This window comes from Anomalospiza imberbis, chromosome 3, assembly GCF_031753505.1.
Source record: "Anomalospiza imberbis isolate Cuckoo-Finch-1a 21T00152 chromosome 3, ASM3175350v1, whole genome shotgun sequence".
Lineage (NCBI taxonomy): Eukaryota > Metazoa > Chordata > Aves > Passeriformes > Viduidae > Anomalospiza > Anomalospiza imberbis.
The window spans coordinates 2,796,841-2,815,296 of NC_089683.1; the positions used below are offsets into that span (position 1 = coordinate 2,796,841).

Genomic DNA, 18,456 nt, shown 5'->3' on the forward strand with positions numbered 1-18,456 from the left:
TCTGGGACATCTCCTACTTTTCCATTTAGCTGGCCTTGTCTCAAGCAGGGCAGCAAATCAAACAAGTTCAGAGACCTGTTCTGCTGCACCAGGATTTGGCTTTGCCAGCTCCAGGGAGTCACTGATTTCTCATTTATCTGTTGGTGGGGGGAAAAGTCAAAGTCCACCAGAAACTCACAGGAGCACTGCAAGAAGACAATCCCTAAAAAGAAAGGGATGCACATGAGGTGCAGTGTGTATGAGACTGTCCAACAACTGCCCAACATCTACTGTGGGCCACAAGTGCTTCCTGGAATTCTAACATTTGGAATTGGACACTATTTAAATGTATGTTGCACTGGTTTATTTTAGTTTGAATTTTTAATTTCAATACTTTAAATTAATTTCTGCTTGGAATAATTACATAATATTGTTTTCCATGTCTAATATTTGAAGTAAAATCTACACAAAAAACTCCTAATGGATTTTAGGAATATTTGCATTTTCTTTTCTTCTTCAAATGTGTTAAGGCTGAGCTGCTTTCAAAGATAGGAAAAAACCCCAACCAACACCAGAAGAGACACAAAACATTTTACAAGTGTTATTTTTTGCCATGGAAAATTATTCCCTTGATGCTTTTCAGCTCTTGGAAATAGCTGACAGTAAATATTCAGAGTTTTACCTGATAATTTTGTGACTTGACATGTTTTATTTGAACACAGCCAACACCAACAGATAATATGGATTCCTCCATCAGTGGCAAGGTCCCAGATTCCTGCACAGATTTCACTTCGACCTGGATTCGTCGAGATTGCCCCTGTCCAAAAGAACAATTTGAAATGCTTGTTTAAAAAAAAAATTAATATAAAGTGTTGAAAGTTTAATTCCAGAGGGACCTCTACTGGCAGCCATTGGCAAGGAGAATAATATTTTTCTTTTGGGAAGAACAAAGTGCTGCAATCCCGATGACTCAGTGTTCAAGAGATTCCCCCTCCTGTTGCAAGGATTTTTGTTCACAGGATTTATGAATTTACAGAATAAAAAATAAAAGTTCAGCATTCAGCAGCTCCCCAGTTTACTTTTCTGGAGGGTTTTCAAACATACCCTTATAGGATTTTATTTTTAATACTTCTGAAGATAGAAAATGGGATCTTCTTCCCACCTTCAAAAGAGGAGGGCAAATAGTCTAATTCGGTGAGCAACTGGAATTTCAGTGAACTTTTTCTAACTCTGCTCTCCTTGGCTGAAAATTCTGACCCACTGATGGTATCAGTGCAGCAAAGCAACTGCACTTTAGTAAAACTGTAAGGGGAAAAAAACGTAAATAAAAAGAAGAAAATTAAAATAAAAATCAAAGGAGTCGGTGAGGTCAGAGGAGCAGCCTGTATCTAGCTTTTACTGATTCCTCGTGTTCTTTGGGCAGCAGCTTATCATTTAAAAATGTGAGCTGCTCAGTTAAGCATTAACAATTTAAAGCAGGTAGAATTCAAAGAACAAAGGAGTGCTTAGCTGGAAGGATCAAATAAAAAAGAACTCTTGGGCCTCTTTAAAAAGTAATGAAGTTCAGTGGAGACTGATGTCCCTTCTGTCAGGTGCTGGCACAGGACAGGGCACAGGACAGAGCAAAAAGGTAACAAGGAGGGCTTTGATCACCTTTAAGCTGAGTTTTGCTCTGTCTACCACTTCAAACCTGTTTTCCACAACATCACATTTTGCACCTAAGCTTGACGCTGCCTTGGCCACCTCAGCCACCCAAAGCAAAGCTTCCCAGGTGACAGCTGGAGCCCTGCCTGTGCCACCTCACCTGTCTGAGCTGGAAGATGCCTCCTGTGCTGACGTCCTTGGCAGGGGTCACCTCAACTGGGCAGTACTCCCCGTTCTCATTCAGCTCCAGGATCTGAACCCACAGCTCCACTTTGCGGGTCACCTCACTCCACCTGCAGAACAAGTCATGTACTGGGTTGTTTCTTCCCTTTGGATGTTTTTGGGTGGTTTTTTTTTTTTTTTGTTTTTTTTTTCCCCAAAGAAAAAGGAATTAAAACATCAAAACACTGAGCTCACAGTGCAGACTGAAGCAGCAACAACTGAAGCTGCAATAAATACATCATTTGTGAGCACACAGGTACCAGCTGTGCCGAGCTTCTAAATTTTCCTGACAGCTATTTTAGTCAAACATCAGAAATAAACCTTTTCCTGATTCCAATACAAACCCCAATTCCACATTTAAGCTCTGGTCTCAACTCCTGCCAGAGAAGCCCAGTGCTGTCAGGGCAATCAGATTGAGAAGGAAGACAAAAGAATGAAATATGACATTGTCTCACAAGCTCTCAAAATTCAGAGCACTTTCCTGCCATTGCCTTCTCTCCAACTCTTCCCAGAGCTTAATAAGAAACAGCCATTTTTGTAATTAAAAAGGATAGACTTGCTCACTACTTAGCTATCAAACATAACCTACTATTTTAGAGCATCCTTTTCCGCTTTGCCATATTTCCCTGACTTTTATTTTAAGTTTCCTTATATGCAGCTTAATAATCAACATAAGCTTAAGCTGCAAATAAAAAGAGAAGTAACTGCCAAAAAATTAAGATGCAGAGCTGCTTTCTAATTGAAGAGGCAAAACAACTCACATTTAAGAAAATGCTACTACAAGATTACTTTGGGGACAAAAAATGCTGCCAGCAAACAAACAACACCTCCCTGCAGTCTGAATTACCATAATATTGCATATTTATCCAAACTGAGGTAATAAGGAATAAAACCTTTCCAGTGGAAGCATTACAGGGATGGCATTTCATGGCCAGGAATGAATTGGAATCATATAGTGGCCTTCAGTTCAAAATTTGACTCCTTACCCCAAACCTGCTTCAAAACTGGGCACCTCAGATGGTGATTTTCCACAAATCCTAAACCAAAGATGTATTTTCCACATGTACCTGTCCCGAAGGCTGCGTGTTTTGGCTTGAATTATTCCCAAATCCCACAGGGCTGGGTTTTTTCGGTCACCACTCTGCTTGTGTCCATAAACTTCAATGGCCAAAGCACCATCATAAAGATGTTCCATGAAGTCTTCAGAAATGTTCACAGAAACCTCCTGGAAGGGACAAATCAGTTGGTAACTGTGTCTACATGACTCAGGCTGGGAGATTTTACTGCCTTGACTTTAATAAAACCATTTAGTAAAATCCCCCGGGTTCCCAAGACACAATCCAGGGGAAAGGAAGTGCTGCCTCAGTTTGTAAAATCAGGAGGTAGGTCAAAGGTATGTGATTTTGCAAAGATTAAAGTCTATAAGGAGCTGAAAAATGACCACAGGCTGTTGCAAGCCCTGAGCCAATGGCTCAGAAAAAAAAAATCAAAGCATATGTTGCAATGTTCAGAATCAGAAAATCAAAACTCATCAGAAGGTGTTACATCCATTTCACAAATGGGAAGAGGAATAAATTGCCCAGTGTGATGAGAAGTGATAGAACACAATGACAGCTGGGGTGATTTGGCTGAGATTCATCCAAGCTGACTTTAGATGTCTCAGTAAAAGATACCTCTGCTCAGCTGCTCCAGAGTCAGTGGGAAGAAAGAGTCTGTCCTAAATAGTCTGTTCTGACCTCTAACAACCCAACTCCAGCATCTACAGCAGCCCCATGTCCCAGAATTGGGACATTTCTCTTCATTTCATCAGAGTTTAGAGTGATCAGCTCAGTTACTGACATCAAATATCCTCAGAAAAATATCCCTCATCCACAGTGAATTTTACTGTGGATAAATTCCAATATAAGTTTCTCTGATGAACTGATGTTTTCCATTATTAACCCACTTCACCTTCAGTAATTTTTGTACAAATGAACAGTGCAGAAGAATCAAACCTAAATGGACTCTGAAGGCATTTGAGTTCTTATTTTAAAAAATATTAGTGTATCGACATAATGAAATTAAAAGTGGTATTAGAGCATCATGAAATAAAATGCGATAAAAGAGGCAGATAAAACTGCTACACCAACTTAACCTTTTTTTTTTTTGCCTGCCTTACAGTTTAATTAATAAAACAGAAAAAGAAATTACATTGCAGTGGTCGAAGACAACCATGCACCGTGGCTCCTTGCTGATGGAAGACTGGGAAGGATCCACCTCAGGTGCAACAATAACTGGCTCCACTTGATCCCAGAATGTGTATTTGCAGAACACAAAGTTGGACAGGTGCTGTGGCAGACCTGTAGCTTGAAGTATTTTAATCTGGAAAGGAGGTGAGAAAGAAATGAAAAGCACTTATTCATCAGGCATGGAATTAAAAACATCACCTGGCAGAACAATGTTCCACTGCAAAGGATTAAAAAAATAAGAACAGAAAACAAAAAAACAAATTAGCAAATAAAATGTCTGCACTGATACTCATTGGAGACAATATCTGGAGTGCAGCAGCTGAGGACAGTCACTAGATGTCACCAGGCTCATATTTCCTGGAAGGGACATTCTGCTCATTTTTAATGGTGAAATTCACCAAGCCCATTGCAATTGAAGAGGAATACTATATAAAAATCTCATAATTCCAGTGGCTCCTTTATGCTCCAAAAATCCTTGGTTTAAGATACTACTTGTTCCTACTCTGTGATGCTGGAAATGACACAAAATCAACCCCAAAGAATGCAAAATTAGCCTGTCCCCTCATCAAATCAAGGCCGAATAGAAACAAAATATTGTGAATCCTCATTCTGATCTAAACAAAGCCATCATATTTACCATATATTTTAATAAACTTTTATTCTCCATTTGTCAAATTAAGACCAAATGAGTTGGACTTCCGCAGTATGATCCTCACCATTAGGCAGGAGTATTTTTTGCCAACATGCCCCATCCTGCTTGTAAGCACTGGAGCTCTATGGGACAGGATTAAGAGTGGGGGAAAAAAAGCACAATTTCTCCCAAACTGTTCATATTGACCGGAAGTCAGCAAGGCTTGGGACCACTCCCTCTAATGTTTTTTGCCTTTCTTTTCTTACCTGTAGCTTGTAGTTTTGCTATCACAGAACTGCTAGTAAATATTTCCTACTAATATTCTTTTTATTACTAACAGTAATAAACACACTGTACATATTTTACAAAATACTTAGTACTTAGAGAAAGAAATATTGAGAGAAAAATAAATAGTAAGAGATAATTATATGATGGGACTTTATCAGATTCTGTGACTCTTCTTGAACTGGATATTGCAGTGCCAATCCTAATATAAAGACCTTCCCTGGTTTCCCACGAATTCCTGAGGTGAGCCTTTGGCATATTAATGCAATTAATGAAAGGAACAAACCCCAACCAATTATCTCGTGTTACTTCAGCCATTCCAGAAACAAAATGAGGTTACAAAGATACATCCAATGTCCAGAAGCCAAGGATTTCTTTCTGACTCGGGATGGGAAGAGAAAAGGTTGCTCAGAGGTTGGGATACACCTGGAACTCACCCTGCAGACAAGTTTTCTCTCCTGGATGTCATTTTCATTTGAGTAGTCAGGACTGTCCTCACCTCCCACCAGCCTGTCATCGATTTCCCCGCTCACTCGAACAACTTCCACGTGGAGACGACCCGAAACCTGGACAGGAGTCAGAATTATTTGTGTGCCAGAAAACACTGACAGGTTCACCCCCCCCCGCCAGTCTGTAAGCAGCCAACACTTTATTCCTTTTGCACTGCTTTTGCACTCTGCATTTGTTGTACCACGTGAAGAACGCTTTGGAGCAAGAATCAAAAAGCCCTTGTTGCAAGAACCATGAAGAAATCAGCCAGTGGGGTGACTTGGGGAACGATCTCACCTTCAAACCAGCCTCTGGAGGGTCTGCAAAGTGCACACTTGATGCAGAGCATGGAGGATGTTGCCTGGTGTGCTCTGCTGCCTTTGAAGTTGTTCTTACAGAACGTATTTAAGAACCTATTTTCTTGATGGCAGGCAGTGAAACCAGTGGAGCTATAGCTCATCCTAAGGACTTATTTTGGGCTATTTCCCTCAGGAAGATGCTCAGGAAGCTTTCTCCTTTCACAATCACCTTGCTGCGATTCAGAGCTATCTGAAAACTCCAGTAAAATATTATGGGATTTACACAATTCCACACTGTTAGCAAAGAACTTGAGCACATGAAACTGGAAATTACCTACTCCATCCTGGTAGTAAGATCCACAGGCTGCAATTAAACAGCTGAGTAAGGATAGATTATAAAAAATGACAAACCTCTCCCTTCTGATTGATGATTGGAACAGCATATTGAAGCTTCACATCATAGAACAGGCACTCAAGGAAAACATTGGCTACTCCAATAAGGCTGTGGTTTTCCTGCTCGTCGTAGAAGGGATCCGCTCTCCTGAAATAAGCTCTCATCACCTGCAAGCAAATCCAGAGTCTGTCAGGAAACCAAACCTCCCAGGAAACACTTTTCAAAGTGTTGCACAACCAGCCCAGTGAAAGAAAAAGGGACTCAAGCAAGAAGCCTGCTTAGATCACAGGAAGAATGGAAATGAATTTTACTTGTCCTGAGCAAGTTCTCCTTAGCTTTGCCAGATTCCTGAACATTAACTGCTGTTGTGTTACCCGCTGCTTCCCATTGTGTGCTCCATTCCCTCACCAAACCATGCATGCAAGCAGGGATCAGAGTGACAAGATAAGGGTTAATTAAATGCTGAGGATCAATTCAGTACTAGGAAAAGCAAAACCTCAGGGAAACACAGCTCTTTGCATATTCCCTCCCCACCTCCACCCAACAATCCTCCTGAAAATGTAACAGGAATGTAATTACAGGAGTACTTTTTACTTACTGGATTGTCTTCCTCACAGTCTTTCCACTCCTGGTAAAGGTCCCTCATATCCACCAGTCGATTCTCCAGCTTTTCCAGTGACCAGATCTGTTTGCCTTTCCCTTTCCTCCTCACCTGGATTGCAGGCTCACTGAGAATTGCACCTCTCTGCCAAACAATTAAAGGGATGCCAAGAAGGAATTCATGTCACAGCAGTGAAAAAAGAGTTTAACACAAACTTGAGAATATCTTTGGGAAAAGTCTGTTCTTTTTTTTTATTCTGGCTTGAGCAGCCAAATCCAAGTGTGACAGGCTCTGAGTTCAGCTGTCACAGTGTATTGGTGTTCATTTTAACTGGGAAGTCTAACCACAGCTACAGGCGCTGGTTTCCATGGATTTTCACCTTGCATAAGTGTTAGAAATGGGAACATTTAAGAATTTCACAAATACCCTCAAGTTACAGCAGGCCTGGAGTTCCAGCCAAAATTATGACTGCCTGCAACTTTCAACTAGTGTAGACACTTAACCCCCTTTATCATCCTGTCTCTGGATGTGTCTTCCCCAGAAGACTGTGAGAAAAACTTCTAAAACAACTGACAAAAATTATAATCCTTGAATAAAATCCATCTACTACACTAAAGACAGTCTGTGTATCACCAAAATACTGATTTGGCTTCAAGAAGCAACACCAGCTTTGGTAGCCAGCCTGAGACACAGAAGTCTGGGTTCAGCTCCCTCCTTCCAGAATTTCTAAGATGCCTGGGAACAAATAATCCAAATCCTTTCTGCTCCAGATCCTCCCTCCACTATGGGGATGGCAGAATTTTCACAGCTCACTGGGATGATGCAAAGTCAAATGTCCACGAAGGGATGGTAAACACTTGCAACAGATGTTACCCAACCTGCAGAGACTTTGTCACTCTGCAACAGCAGCAAGTGGGGACTTCAACACCAGGGGAAAGGTCTTGCACCAAAACACTTATCTTTTAAGGCACATTTTAAGATTTTCATGGTATAAAATAAGTATGTAGCAGAGATGTATTTAATGCACATTAGTGGAAAACTAACTCAACCATTAGAATAAGGGTAAAAGAAATCTGAACACTGAGGGACAAACCCACTAAACAACCATTTAATTCAGTCAGGGGGATTGTACCTTGCTGTTGGCATTAAGGCTTGAAGCTGGGATCTGGAGGGTCACTTTGTACTCTGTCCTCTTGTCCAGTTCCTCTCCGATAAAATTGGCTTCTCTCACGTACAAATTGGCTTTAACAATCTGCTCTCGCAGCTTCCTCAGGCTGTGGGTCAGCATTTCTTCTCTGGAAGAATGGGATTGGGAAGGGGAGACAGGAAAAATCATGAGGTTTATGGAAAACAAAATAAATGGATGAGGAGGCAACTGAGAGCTTGTGGGTGAGGAATAAAGAGGGAAGGGACAGGTAACATTATAGTGGGGTTGCTACAAATATTGGACAGATGAGCCCTCAGAAGCAACCTCATGTTCACAAGACCTGGACTTCACCTGAACTTGTGCAAAGGTTTGGACACTGCCCTACACAACATCCTTGGCTCCAGCATAAGGAGGACATGGAGAGAGTCCAGAGGAGGCCAAGGAGCTGCTCCAGAGCTGGAGCCCCTCTGCCCTGGAGCCAGGCTGGGAGAGCTGGGGGTGTTCACCTGGAGAGAAGAAGGATCCAGGGAGAGCTCAGAGCCCTTTCCAGAACCTAAAGGGGCTCCAAGAGACCTGGAGAGGGACTTGGGACAAGGGATGGAGGGACAGGACCCAGGGAATGGCTTCCCACTGCCACAGGGCAGGGTTAGATGGGATATTGGGAAGGAATTCTTGCCTGTGAGGGTGGTGAGGCCCTGGCACAAGGTGCCAGAGAAGCTGTGGCTGCCCCTGGATCCCTGGAAATGTCCAAGGCCAGGCTGGATGGGGCTTGGATCAACCTGGGACAGTGGAAGGTGTCCCTGCCCATGGCAGGGGCTGGGACCAGAAGGGCTTTCAGGTCCCTTCACACCAAAATAATTTTATCATTTAAACACAAAAATCAGGTGTATGAAATGACATTTCAACTGGGAAAAACCCCTCCTACCTGTATGAATTTAGCAATATGAAAATTAGGATGCTGCTGTAGGTTTTTAACTAGCTTTGGAGACCTCTCCATGCATCTGCTGAACAGGCAGCTTTTGTGCAGTTCATTCCAGAGTTTTTCCACCACAGATGTGGATGTTCCACATTATAGAGAAAGGTTTATTCAGATATGACCCACGTGCTCACTGGCCTTCCTGGCAAGTGTGAGAGAAAGTGGCAACTGTGCAGCCCAGGAAGCTGGTGCTACAAAACATCCCAGGCACACAGCTAGCACCTTGTCAGACTCTCTGAAATATTTTTTTAATTCCAAAGTTGCTTTTCTATCCATATATATTATATCCGTATTTTTCATGACAATGTCTTTACTGCACTCGTTTATTCAGGGCTTCATCTTCCTCCTGCAGCTGCTCTTTTTGACAGCAATAGTGGGAAAGATTATTTAGGGGCTGAAGTAAATAACCTCAGTGCCATCACCCAGAAAGAGGCAGAGTGGACAGTGACCCCTCTGTAGTTATTAAATGGCTTTTACAATGGAGTAATTTATGTACAATGTAGTTATTTAATGGTTTTTAAAATTCTTTGTATCATACTCTTACTCCCTTTTTTTTTATTTGCACTCTTCTGCTTGCCAGAACCTGCCCAGGTCAGACAGCTGGATCTGAGTCAAGAGGAAAAACAACCTTCCAGCAGCTGAGTCATTCATGACCCATGAAAGAACAAACTCACATGGAAGCCTCAAAATTTCATCCAACCACCTCATCCTAAGTTAAATTTGTTGCTGATCAGGATAGAGCTTCTCCTTAATAACAAAGCAGGAACTCATTATTTCTTGTATTTTCTACCACTGTAGGTCTGGTTATTCTGGAGGTGTTGAAGGCCAGGTTGGATGGGGCTTGGAGCAAACTGGGATAGTGGAAAGTGTCCTCCTCATGGCAGGGGTGGAAGTGGATGGTCTTCGATGTCCCTTCTAACCCAATCTGTTCTATCATTCTGTGATTTTTAGATAAATATTTTGGCCGCGTCCTCCCCAAGCTGCGCCACGAGCCCTCGCAGAAATCCACCACAACTGCAGCACAACTCAAATCTTGCCAAATTCGCTGCAGAAATTTGACTGAACGCCCCTGATGGTCACAGGGGGGGTACCCACCTCTCCTCTGCCCACTGCCTGAGGCGCTGCTGGGCACTGGGGGAGTGGAAGGAGAACCTGTCCATGCTGCGGAAATGCTGCTTCTCGGGCGAGAGCCGCCGCCGCAGCTGCTCCAGCTCATGCTCGTACATCAGCCTCTGCCTCTCCAGAGCTGATCTCTTCTCCTCCTCGTGCTGCTGCTCCAGGCTTTGCAGGATTGACTGCATTGGGTCTAGGCAGAGTTTGAAAATAAAGGAAGTTACTGCAGTGAAATCCATGCTGAGGAGTGTCCTGGATGCGTGGTGTGAGCGCAGGCATTAGGTAAAAAGAGAGGCTCTAGTTTTGTTGCAGTGTGTATTTAGAAAGTGCTGCTGAATTCTGAAGCAAAACAAATGCTTACAGGGCAGATGATTTAAGAGAATTAAGAAAAGGGAAAGCCCAAGCTGAAAAAAAAAAAAAGTATTCCTCCTGTTTCCCAAAATAATGTCATTCTGGGACATAAGACCACAAAAACTCAAAAACATGGTTTCAGAGACAGAAATCACTGCAGTTAATGCCTGAGTGAGACATAACACAAGAAAAATAAACAGCCAAGTGAAAACACTTTGATTTGAGACTGCAGTTCCACCAGCATTCCACTTTTGGCTTTCCCCTCAGCAAGAACTGCCAAACCAAACAGTCTGACATGGTTATTTTTCCCTCCTCAAGCACAAAAATGACTGTGATGAGTCATTCACAAGAAAAATTCTCCAAAAGGAAGTTATAAGGGGAAAAGTCTGTGGTTATCCTCATATTTTGTATACATTCCCAATAATTTTTTTGTGGCTCCTTACCATTACTACCAAGAGCCTTCATGGTGACTTCCATCTGGGCATATTCGTAGCTGAAGTTAATCTCACTGGACACCTCACTGGAATTGTCTCCATCTATATCCAGCTGCTCCACACTGTTACTGCACTTCATGGAGTTGTCCCGCTCCTCATCCTCATGATCTGCCTTCTTTTTCTTCTTTGGCAAATTCAGCCTTTAAATAAGAAGAACATTTTTAGAGAACTATTATTTGCTCAGCTCTGAAACACAGGGTTGCTTTCAAATATTGTTAAAATTCAGTGGAGCCTCCAAATCAGAAGATTTATTTTCCCTTTCAAATTTTATTGATCTCCTGTGGGTGTAATTTTCCTCAGGGCAAAAACAGGAGCAGAAGGTAAACTAATTAATCCATTCTACATTCTCATAATTAAGTACCTCATACTACCAATAATACAGTTTAGATAATCATGACAGTTTTTAGTCATTCCACATCCAAACAATTTAGAGGCAATAATGAAGTGATAGCTCTCTTTTTTAATGTGGGTTCTCCTTTTAAACATGAAATTAAGCAATGATATTTTAGATTATTATTCAAATCTACTGATTTTTGAGGTATTTCAGAGGATTTTGAAGCACAGTCTTGAACTGAAAACATCTACCAGTGATCCTGTCTGATACAGGAAAGCCACAGATATGGCTGGGACTACAGGGGACAGAGAGCACAGTGACCTTGTAATAACATTTAGTTGGACTGGTTTTTAACATTAATTAAAAACCAGTCCAACATCAGTATTGTTTTTATAACCCCATCTTTCCGCGTACCTTAAGCCAAACCAAAGTGGGTGCCAATTTACAATTCCTGTAATAACTTTTACCTGAAGAAGTGGTTGTTTCCCCACAGGATTCTGTCTCCATGGTGCAGCTGGATGGGACAGACGACAGCAGAGCCGTTTACAAACGTCCTGGGAAAAGGCAAATATCTAAAGTAAGTATATTTATATGAAGCTTATTTTTTTTCTCCTGCCAGGATTACTTTCATTACTGCAACAAGTAAAGGCAGGAGAAGAGATTTATGGATTGCAAACAGGCAAAATATTCCCAGTGATCTACCCAGTGCTGTTTCATACACACCTCAGATTCAGCTTCTTTTGACCTCCTAAGCTCATGAAGCTCAATACATTTAGACAGATATTACTACAGCTGTGTCTGGGGAGTAAAATTAGAGCTTAAAAATGAGCAGCCTGAGAAAACAAAGTCACTAGAAAAAAAACACTTGCACACTGCTCTGAAATACAGACACAAAATAGAAATAACTGAATAAGGCAATTGGCACCTTTGCTACATGAACAGCTTAAAGACACTAATTAAAATAATCAGAAACTACTTTTATTTCAGAGTCAGATTAAGTTTGAAAATAGGATTGTGGGATAACTCAAATTTGAAGGGAATCTCAGGCTGTCACCCAGTCCAATCTGCTCCAAGCAGGATCAGCCACAAATTAGGGTAAATGTGCAAAGTTTGAATTTTGTGTATTAACAATAAGTTATTGGAGATGCTGACACTGCATGCCATTTTGTGATCAATCTGAATATGCCAGCTGCTTCTCAAGTAGAGCTACTTAATTGAATAAAGCAACAAATGCTTCAGCAGCTCTTTGCATACCAAGAGATCTCCTAGAAAATGAATTCAAATTTGGATATGAGTTACATCTACACAGCTGCAAATCAGTGAGTATCTACTTGCTGAAAGCACATACAATTTACTCATATCCTCTTTGAAAATTTGGGCTATAAACACCCTCCCTGAGAGAAATCCCACTGGAATGGAATATGAGTTGACAGAGGAACAGGTGACAATTAAAATGTAAAAGCAGAATTTTTCTTACTATGAAGGAGATAAGAAGTTTGCTTTCCAAGTATCTTTGTGCACCCTTAATCATAAAATACTGGATAAAATGACAACTATCAAACAGCTGTGGCTGCATTTTATTCCTTCACCTGGTATTTTTTTGAGGGGTCAGCATAACTTGGCCTTCTGGGGTGATGTCTATGATGCAGTGCTCAGGAAGAATTCCCATTCCACACAGCTGGATATCTTGAGAATTGTCTGAGCCGATCAACGTGTGCTCCTGGGGAAAAATTAATTCAGATGTTAACGATGGGTTGCAGGGGTTCACTGGGTCTAATGCACTCATTCTCCTTCTGGATGTGTTGTGTCATCTGGTCCCAAAATTTCACAGCTGTTCAATACTTCCCTTCGAGGGAAACAGAGAAGCAAATCAACACTTTGTCTTACAATAACAAGCAGGGAGCACTCAGGAAAGTTTGCAGGAAACAGTTAAACATGAAAATGAAGAGAATTCTATCATTTAATGGAGGAATCCAGTGCCTTGGAATGTTGTAGAAGCCAAAGGAATAAAGGATTTCAGATAGGAATTTAGAGAGGCTCTCAGTGGCAGATCCATGGTGATTATGGAGGTTCCACCTAGATCAGCAACAGCTCAGGAAATTCCTGGATACTCAAGGTATGGGGGATCTGGAGGATGAAGGATCACCCCACACATAAAATTGCTGAGGTTGGAAAAAACACTCTAAGACCAACCAACCACTCCCCAGCACTGCCAAGGCCACTGCTGCCCCATGTCCCCAAGTGCCACATGCACACGGCTTTGAAATCCCTCCAGGGATGGGGACTCCAGCACTGCCAGGGCTGAATCACCCTTTTGGGACAGAAATCTCTTTTTTAGGCATCTCCAAGCAATCACTGAGGAACAGATTTAACAGTTTAGGCAGGTCAGTTCAGGTTGTTTTTCACTACTTGAAGGACCTGGTGCACACACAACTCAGAAAGAAAGTGGGTAAATATTCTGAGAAACAAGAGAGTTGAATCTCAGGATTTTAGGAAAAACAGCTGCAAGTAATTTTATCATATAAATTTCAAAACACAGGGATTTTTACAGCAAAATTCCCCAGGAGAAAGACAAATCGGAGTTATTTAAAAAAATAACAAAGACTAATTGAAGGAGACAAAGTCTTCCCCAAGTAGTTTTCCCTAGTAAAGGAAAAGAGCACAGAATCACCTGAGATTTTTCCTGCTGGCACTGATGGGCCAAAGGCTTTGCCTTGCTCTTGTCCTTGTTCCCAGTGACCACTGGGACAAAGTGGGATCTGTCCCAGTATCTGTCAGTGATTTAACAGCTGAGTCACACTGGACTTTCACGTGCAAGTTATCTGGGAAAGATTCAACCTCTCCCAAAGCCTCAGCTCTTTTTTCCTTTTTGTTTTTTTTTTTTTTTAATTTCAGCAGACACAACAGGGGAAAAGTGTTTTCCCTTGTTTCTACTGAGATATCGCAGAGCCACAATGGCTGATATAAAAGAGGATCACAAATTTCCTAAGACTGACTACACTAAAACCACCTCTCAGCTTAATTGCTGATTTTGTGGCTGTTTTGAGAGTTACTACCTCACTTCAAAGGGCAGAGAATGATTTAATGTGAAGCTCAAACCACTGACGTTCGCTGCAAAATTTTTAGAATTTGCACTCAAAAGATGTGACTTTAAAATGGTTGTACCTTGCTTCTCCTCCTGAGTCCTCCATCTACAATTTGTAAAAGCCACAATAAACTGCCCAAATATTTCAGCACAGGGTCCAAAAGTCACATCATGTGTTTGATGGTTAATATCAGAAACAGGGACTGCATGTCAGAAGTGCTGAGGCAGAACAGAACTTGTTTTTCACTTCTGGCAAGCTGCACGAAGAGGATTAAAAATGCATTTCATAAACTGAAGACAGCAGCCAGAATTTAGACTACACATGGAGAAGCTGACTACTGATATGCCCAACCTTCATATAAAACAATTTCATGGGTAAAAGCTTGTGAAAGTTTGCATTAAAAAAACCCAACCAACAAAAAACCCCTCATTTCAGAACAGGAGACAGCTTCTCAAAAAGAACACGACTAAATTTCTTTTAAAAAACGCCAAAGAAAACCAAAACAAACAAAAACATCAAACCCCCAAAATTTCCTGTGCTACAAAGAAATAAATTTGAAATTAAAACGTTATACTAATAAAAATCTTAATATTTTTAGATATACAGTTTTATAGAACTCTCCAAGTACACCTCTGCCAAATGAATTAGAGGCCTGACATTACAAAATTTTTACATACAAAGATATATTTTTACCTTTAAATAGTACACCAGGAGTTCATTGAGAGCTGGATCTGCATTCAAATTAACAAGGAAGCACTTATTATCCCCAACTTTTATTCCAGAGGACTGCAGGGATATGCCAAGGCTTTCCAGCTGTTTCTGACGCTCCTGTAAGACAACAGCCATCAAAATTGAGCTGATTGATGCCCAGCCCTTCGGAAATCCATTCCCATCTGCCGGATCCACCAGGCAAAAACGATGGATTGATACTTCTAGAACAGGAAATTCTTTCTTTTGCAACAGGTGAGGCTCAGAAGCTTCAGTTCTACCAAGCTCTGCTCAGGGGTATCTGTGATTCCTCCTGTCCTCGCCCCTCTGGCTCCGTGCTTTGGTCCCACACATTCCCATATTCCCAGTGGGAAATGAAAGCAGCTGGGAGCAGCCTCCTGCAGCACTGCAGAGCTTCTCCATGACCTCACTGCAACAGCAAAATGCAACTACAAAGCCATCTCTAGAGCCCTTTATTCTCCCTTGCATGCTAAAAAGCAAGAAGTTAAGTTAAATCCCTGCCAAGCCAAGCTCCATGTCTATCCTTTGTTCCAGAGCAATCAAAATGACAAAAAACTGGCAACCTGCTATTTAAGTAATGCAAAGAACACTTCCTGCTGAACAAGAATAGCAGCATTTTGGATGGTGTTTTGTTCTTGTCAAAAGACTTCATAGAAATGCCCAACAAAGCATTACTGTGCAAAAATGTACATCTCTCAAAGGGAAGAGTTTGGGTGAGACCAGAGCAGTGAAAGAGGAACATTAAACATTTCTGACTAAGAAACAGAAAGAGATTCTTTTACATAAAAAATCCACTGGGATAGAAAAGTCGAGAATTGTTCCCAGGATCAGAGAGAAACTGAAGTTAGACTCACTGTCTGCAACAACAATAACAAAAAAATTAGAAATAAATATGGGAGGGTCCTCACAGGTTTACTGGGGGAAGCACAAACAGGAGAGGGTGAAATTAAAAAGCAAAAAACATACAAGAGACCTACAGTGCTTTCCCAGTGCTGCTGAGACTTCTAAAAATATCAAATTAGATAATGTAGGAATAATCCTGGAATGTTTATCTTTACCTATCAGTGTGCTTAAACTTAAAAACTGAGTATGTCACAATATTCAGGATCATTCTCTACTCAGTTGTACCAGGCCTAATCAAGATTAAAATTGCAAAGAAATGGCACAACCCGCTCTTGATTTTCTGTTCCCTGTCTCCCCACAAGCTTACAAACCCAACATGATGTCCTTGTAAGGAAAAGTCATGTGTGTGTGTGAGAGAGAGAGAAAACAAAGAACAGAGGAGAAACTGCAGTGTGATGTCAAAGATCTCTCTTCTGATCACCAGTGCCAGGCTCTGAAATTCACAAAAATCCTTATTATCTACACAGATAAAGCACATGTTGCCCTAAGGAGAACTTGGCCCACAATGTGAATCTCATAGGATTAACAGAGAAAAAGAGCCAGCTCCTGTTAATTTTTTCTCAAGACCTAATGTTAATTAACTTAAACACTGAAAAAACCCCATTAAAAGTAAGTCAAATGCTCACTGAAAATGTGAAAAATTGCCTGTTCATGTGGGTGGTGTTTAAGGCTTTGAACTCTCATTGATGCCTCTTTGATGGTCCTTGCTCTCTATTAGGAATCATCCTTTCCTCAAAGATTTACAAATATCCCTCCTTCCTACCTGTCTACCCCGTCACAATTTGACAGACAGATGAAAAAGCAGCAAAGAAGACAAGTGGAGAACAGAGCCCAGCCCCCTTTCCCTATATCCCTGTCCCATTTGGGATTAGGAAGTAGAAAACCAGGAGTGAAGTTGAGCCTGGGAAAAAAGGAGAAGAGGGGAGAAGGTGTTTTAAGATTTAGTTTTCATTTCTCATTACTCTACTCTGATCTGATTGGTAACAAATTAAACTAATTTTCCCCAGTCAAATCAGTTTTGCTCGTGAGAGTAATGGATGATTGATCTCTCCCTGTCCTTATCTGGACCCAGGAACCTTCTGTTACACCTCTCTCCCCTGTCTAGGTGAGGAGGGGAGTGACAGAGTGGCTTCCACTGACTTCCAGACAGTCCTGAAACAGCCTGTGCTGCACAAACATTTGTCCTTATCCCACCTCTGGAAAAAATACCCCTTTTTCAACGCTCATGAAACTCCCAGCTCTGAAACATCCTACCAGGCTGGGAATTTAGAGACAGAAAGGCAGAGAGCTAAAGCAGCACCATGCAAACATCAAGACACATTAACTCTGGATAGCTAAGCCCATTACTTCAGTTTTTCAACCACCCCACACATTCAGTGCCTAGAAACTATTGTGTAGGATAAGAGCAGGATTTTTTTACTATTATTATTTTTTATTTTATTTTTTCCACCCTTATACACAGGGAGGAATTGCACTGAAAGGCAGGAAGCCCTCGTAGTCACAGGCAGCACTTCTTACAATGGATCTTTAAAACCAAAGTCAACAGTCTATTCTGATTGTGGCATCTACAAGAGGGCTTTGTACCAGAGGCTCCATTCTCCCCTTATTTATTACACACTATTCATCACCTCCCAACAGTCCTCCCCCTCCAAAACTCCCCTCTGCAAATATATACATCAGCATTTGTGTGGGAAGAACCAGGAGTGTCATGTAATAACCGTGGTGACCTGCACAATTTTACCAATATAATCATCTCCAGTTATGGTCTGAGGCCCTAAATATCAGTTTAGGAGCTATTAAAACACACAGAGATCCTCAACAGCTCTCTTTTTTATCATTCTGAATGCCCTTTGCCTGGTGCATTGAGGCACTCAGTCCATAACCTTGCACTGAATGCTCTCAATGCTTCCCCATCACAAACAATTTGACTGCCTGAAGAATATAAAACCCCCTGTAATCCTCTCATCTGTGGATTATTTTATTTTTTTTAAACAACTTCTCCATTTGCATACAGTGACAATTTATTATTGTCACTGGAGTGGTAATCTGGGAGGCACCCATCTATCACAGGAATTAAGTGAAGCTTTTCAAAAGGGCAGCAAGCTTGACCTACTTACCCATAAATGTGGGGAGAGACTCAAACAACCTCTATGAACTGACAGACAAAGAAAACAAACCTATTTTTCATAAAACATGGGGGCAGGGAAGGAGGAAAGAAAGCAGCAAACCTGAGCTATCTCCTCTGTTTTTCGTAATTTTTCTTCCCAGGTCACGGTCATCTCCTGAATCAACTTTTCTGATTCCTCCAATCGTTCTTTTAATTCTGGTGATTTCATAGCCTGCAGGAATAAAAGCAAATGAAACAAGAAAAGCTTGTTGTGCTTTGTGATTTCCCCTCTGCAGCCACACAGATGGGGGAATAAAGGCAACATGACTCATTTTTCAAGGCACACTTAGTAGTAAGTAAGGGGGTCTTAAAAACACACATTGCATGTAAAGGCAGAATCCACCAAAAAGTTCTTTAAATTAGTTTCAAGTACAGATGTTAACG

The 18,456-nt window shown here is 41.4% G+C and overlaps 1 protein-coding gene across 7 annotated transcripts in view; it reads right to left on the bottom strand.

The window, feature by feature from the left end:
* The window catches only part of KIF13B (kinesin family member 13B), a 120,144-nt gene that overhangs the window by 37,318 nt on the left and 64,370 nt on the right, over nt 1-18,456 (bottom strand). For all 7 annotated transcript variants that reach the window (XM_068183164.1, XM_068183165.1, XM_068183163.1 and 4 more), the window contains 14 exons: nt 18,134-18,244; nt 14,967-15,101; nt 12,777-12,907; nt 11,655-11,741; nt 10,803-10,993; nt 9,991-10,201; nt 7,905-8,067; nt 6,770-6,916; nt 6,189-6,338; nt 5,427-5,555; nt 4,036-4,206; nt 2,913-3,070; nt 1,784-1,916; nt 662-796 (listed from right to left, as the gene is read on the bottom strand). In XM_068183164.1, coding sequence (XP_068039265.1) covers nt 662-796; nt 1,784-1,916; nt 2,913-3,070; nt 4,036-4,206; nt 5,427-5,555; nt 6,189-6,338; nt 6,770-6,916; nt 7,905-8,067; nt 9,991-10,201; nt 10,803-10,993; nt 11,655-11,741; nt 12,777-12,907; nt 14,967-15,101; nt 18,134-18,244 — 2,052 coding nt within the window. The remainder of the gene's footprint in view (nt 1-661; nt 797-1,783; nt 1,917-2,912; nt 3,071-4,035; nt 4,207-5,426; nt 5,556-6,188; nt 6,339-6,769; nt 6,917-7,904; nt 8,068-9,990; nt 10,202-10,802; nt 10,994-11,654; nt 11,742-12,776; nt 12,908-14,966; nt 15,102-18,133; nt 18,245-18,456) is intronic.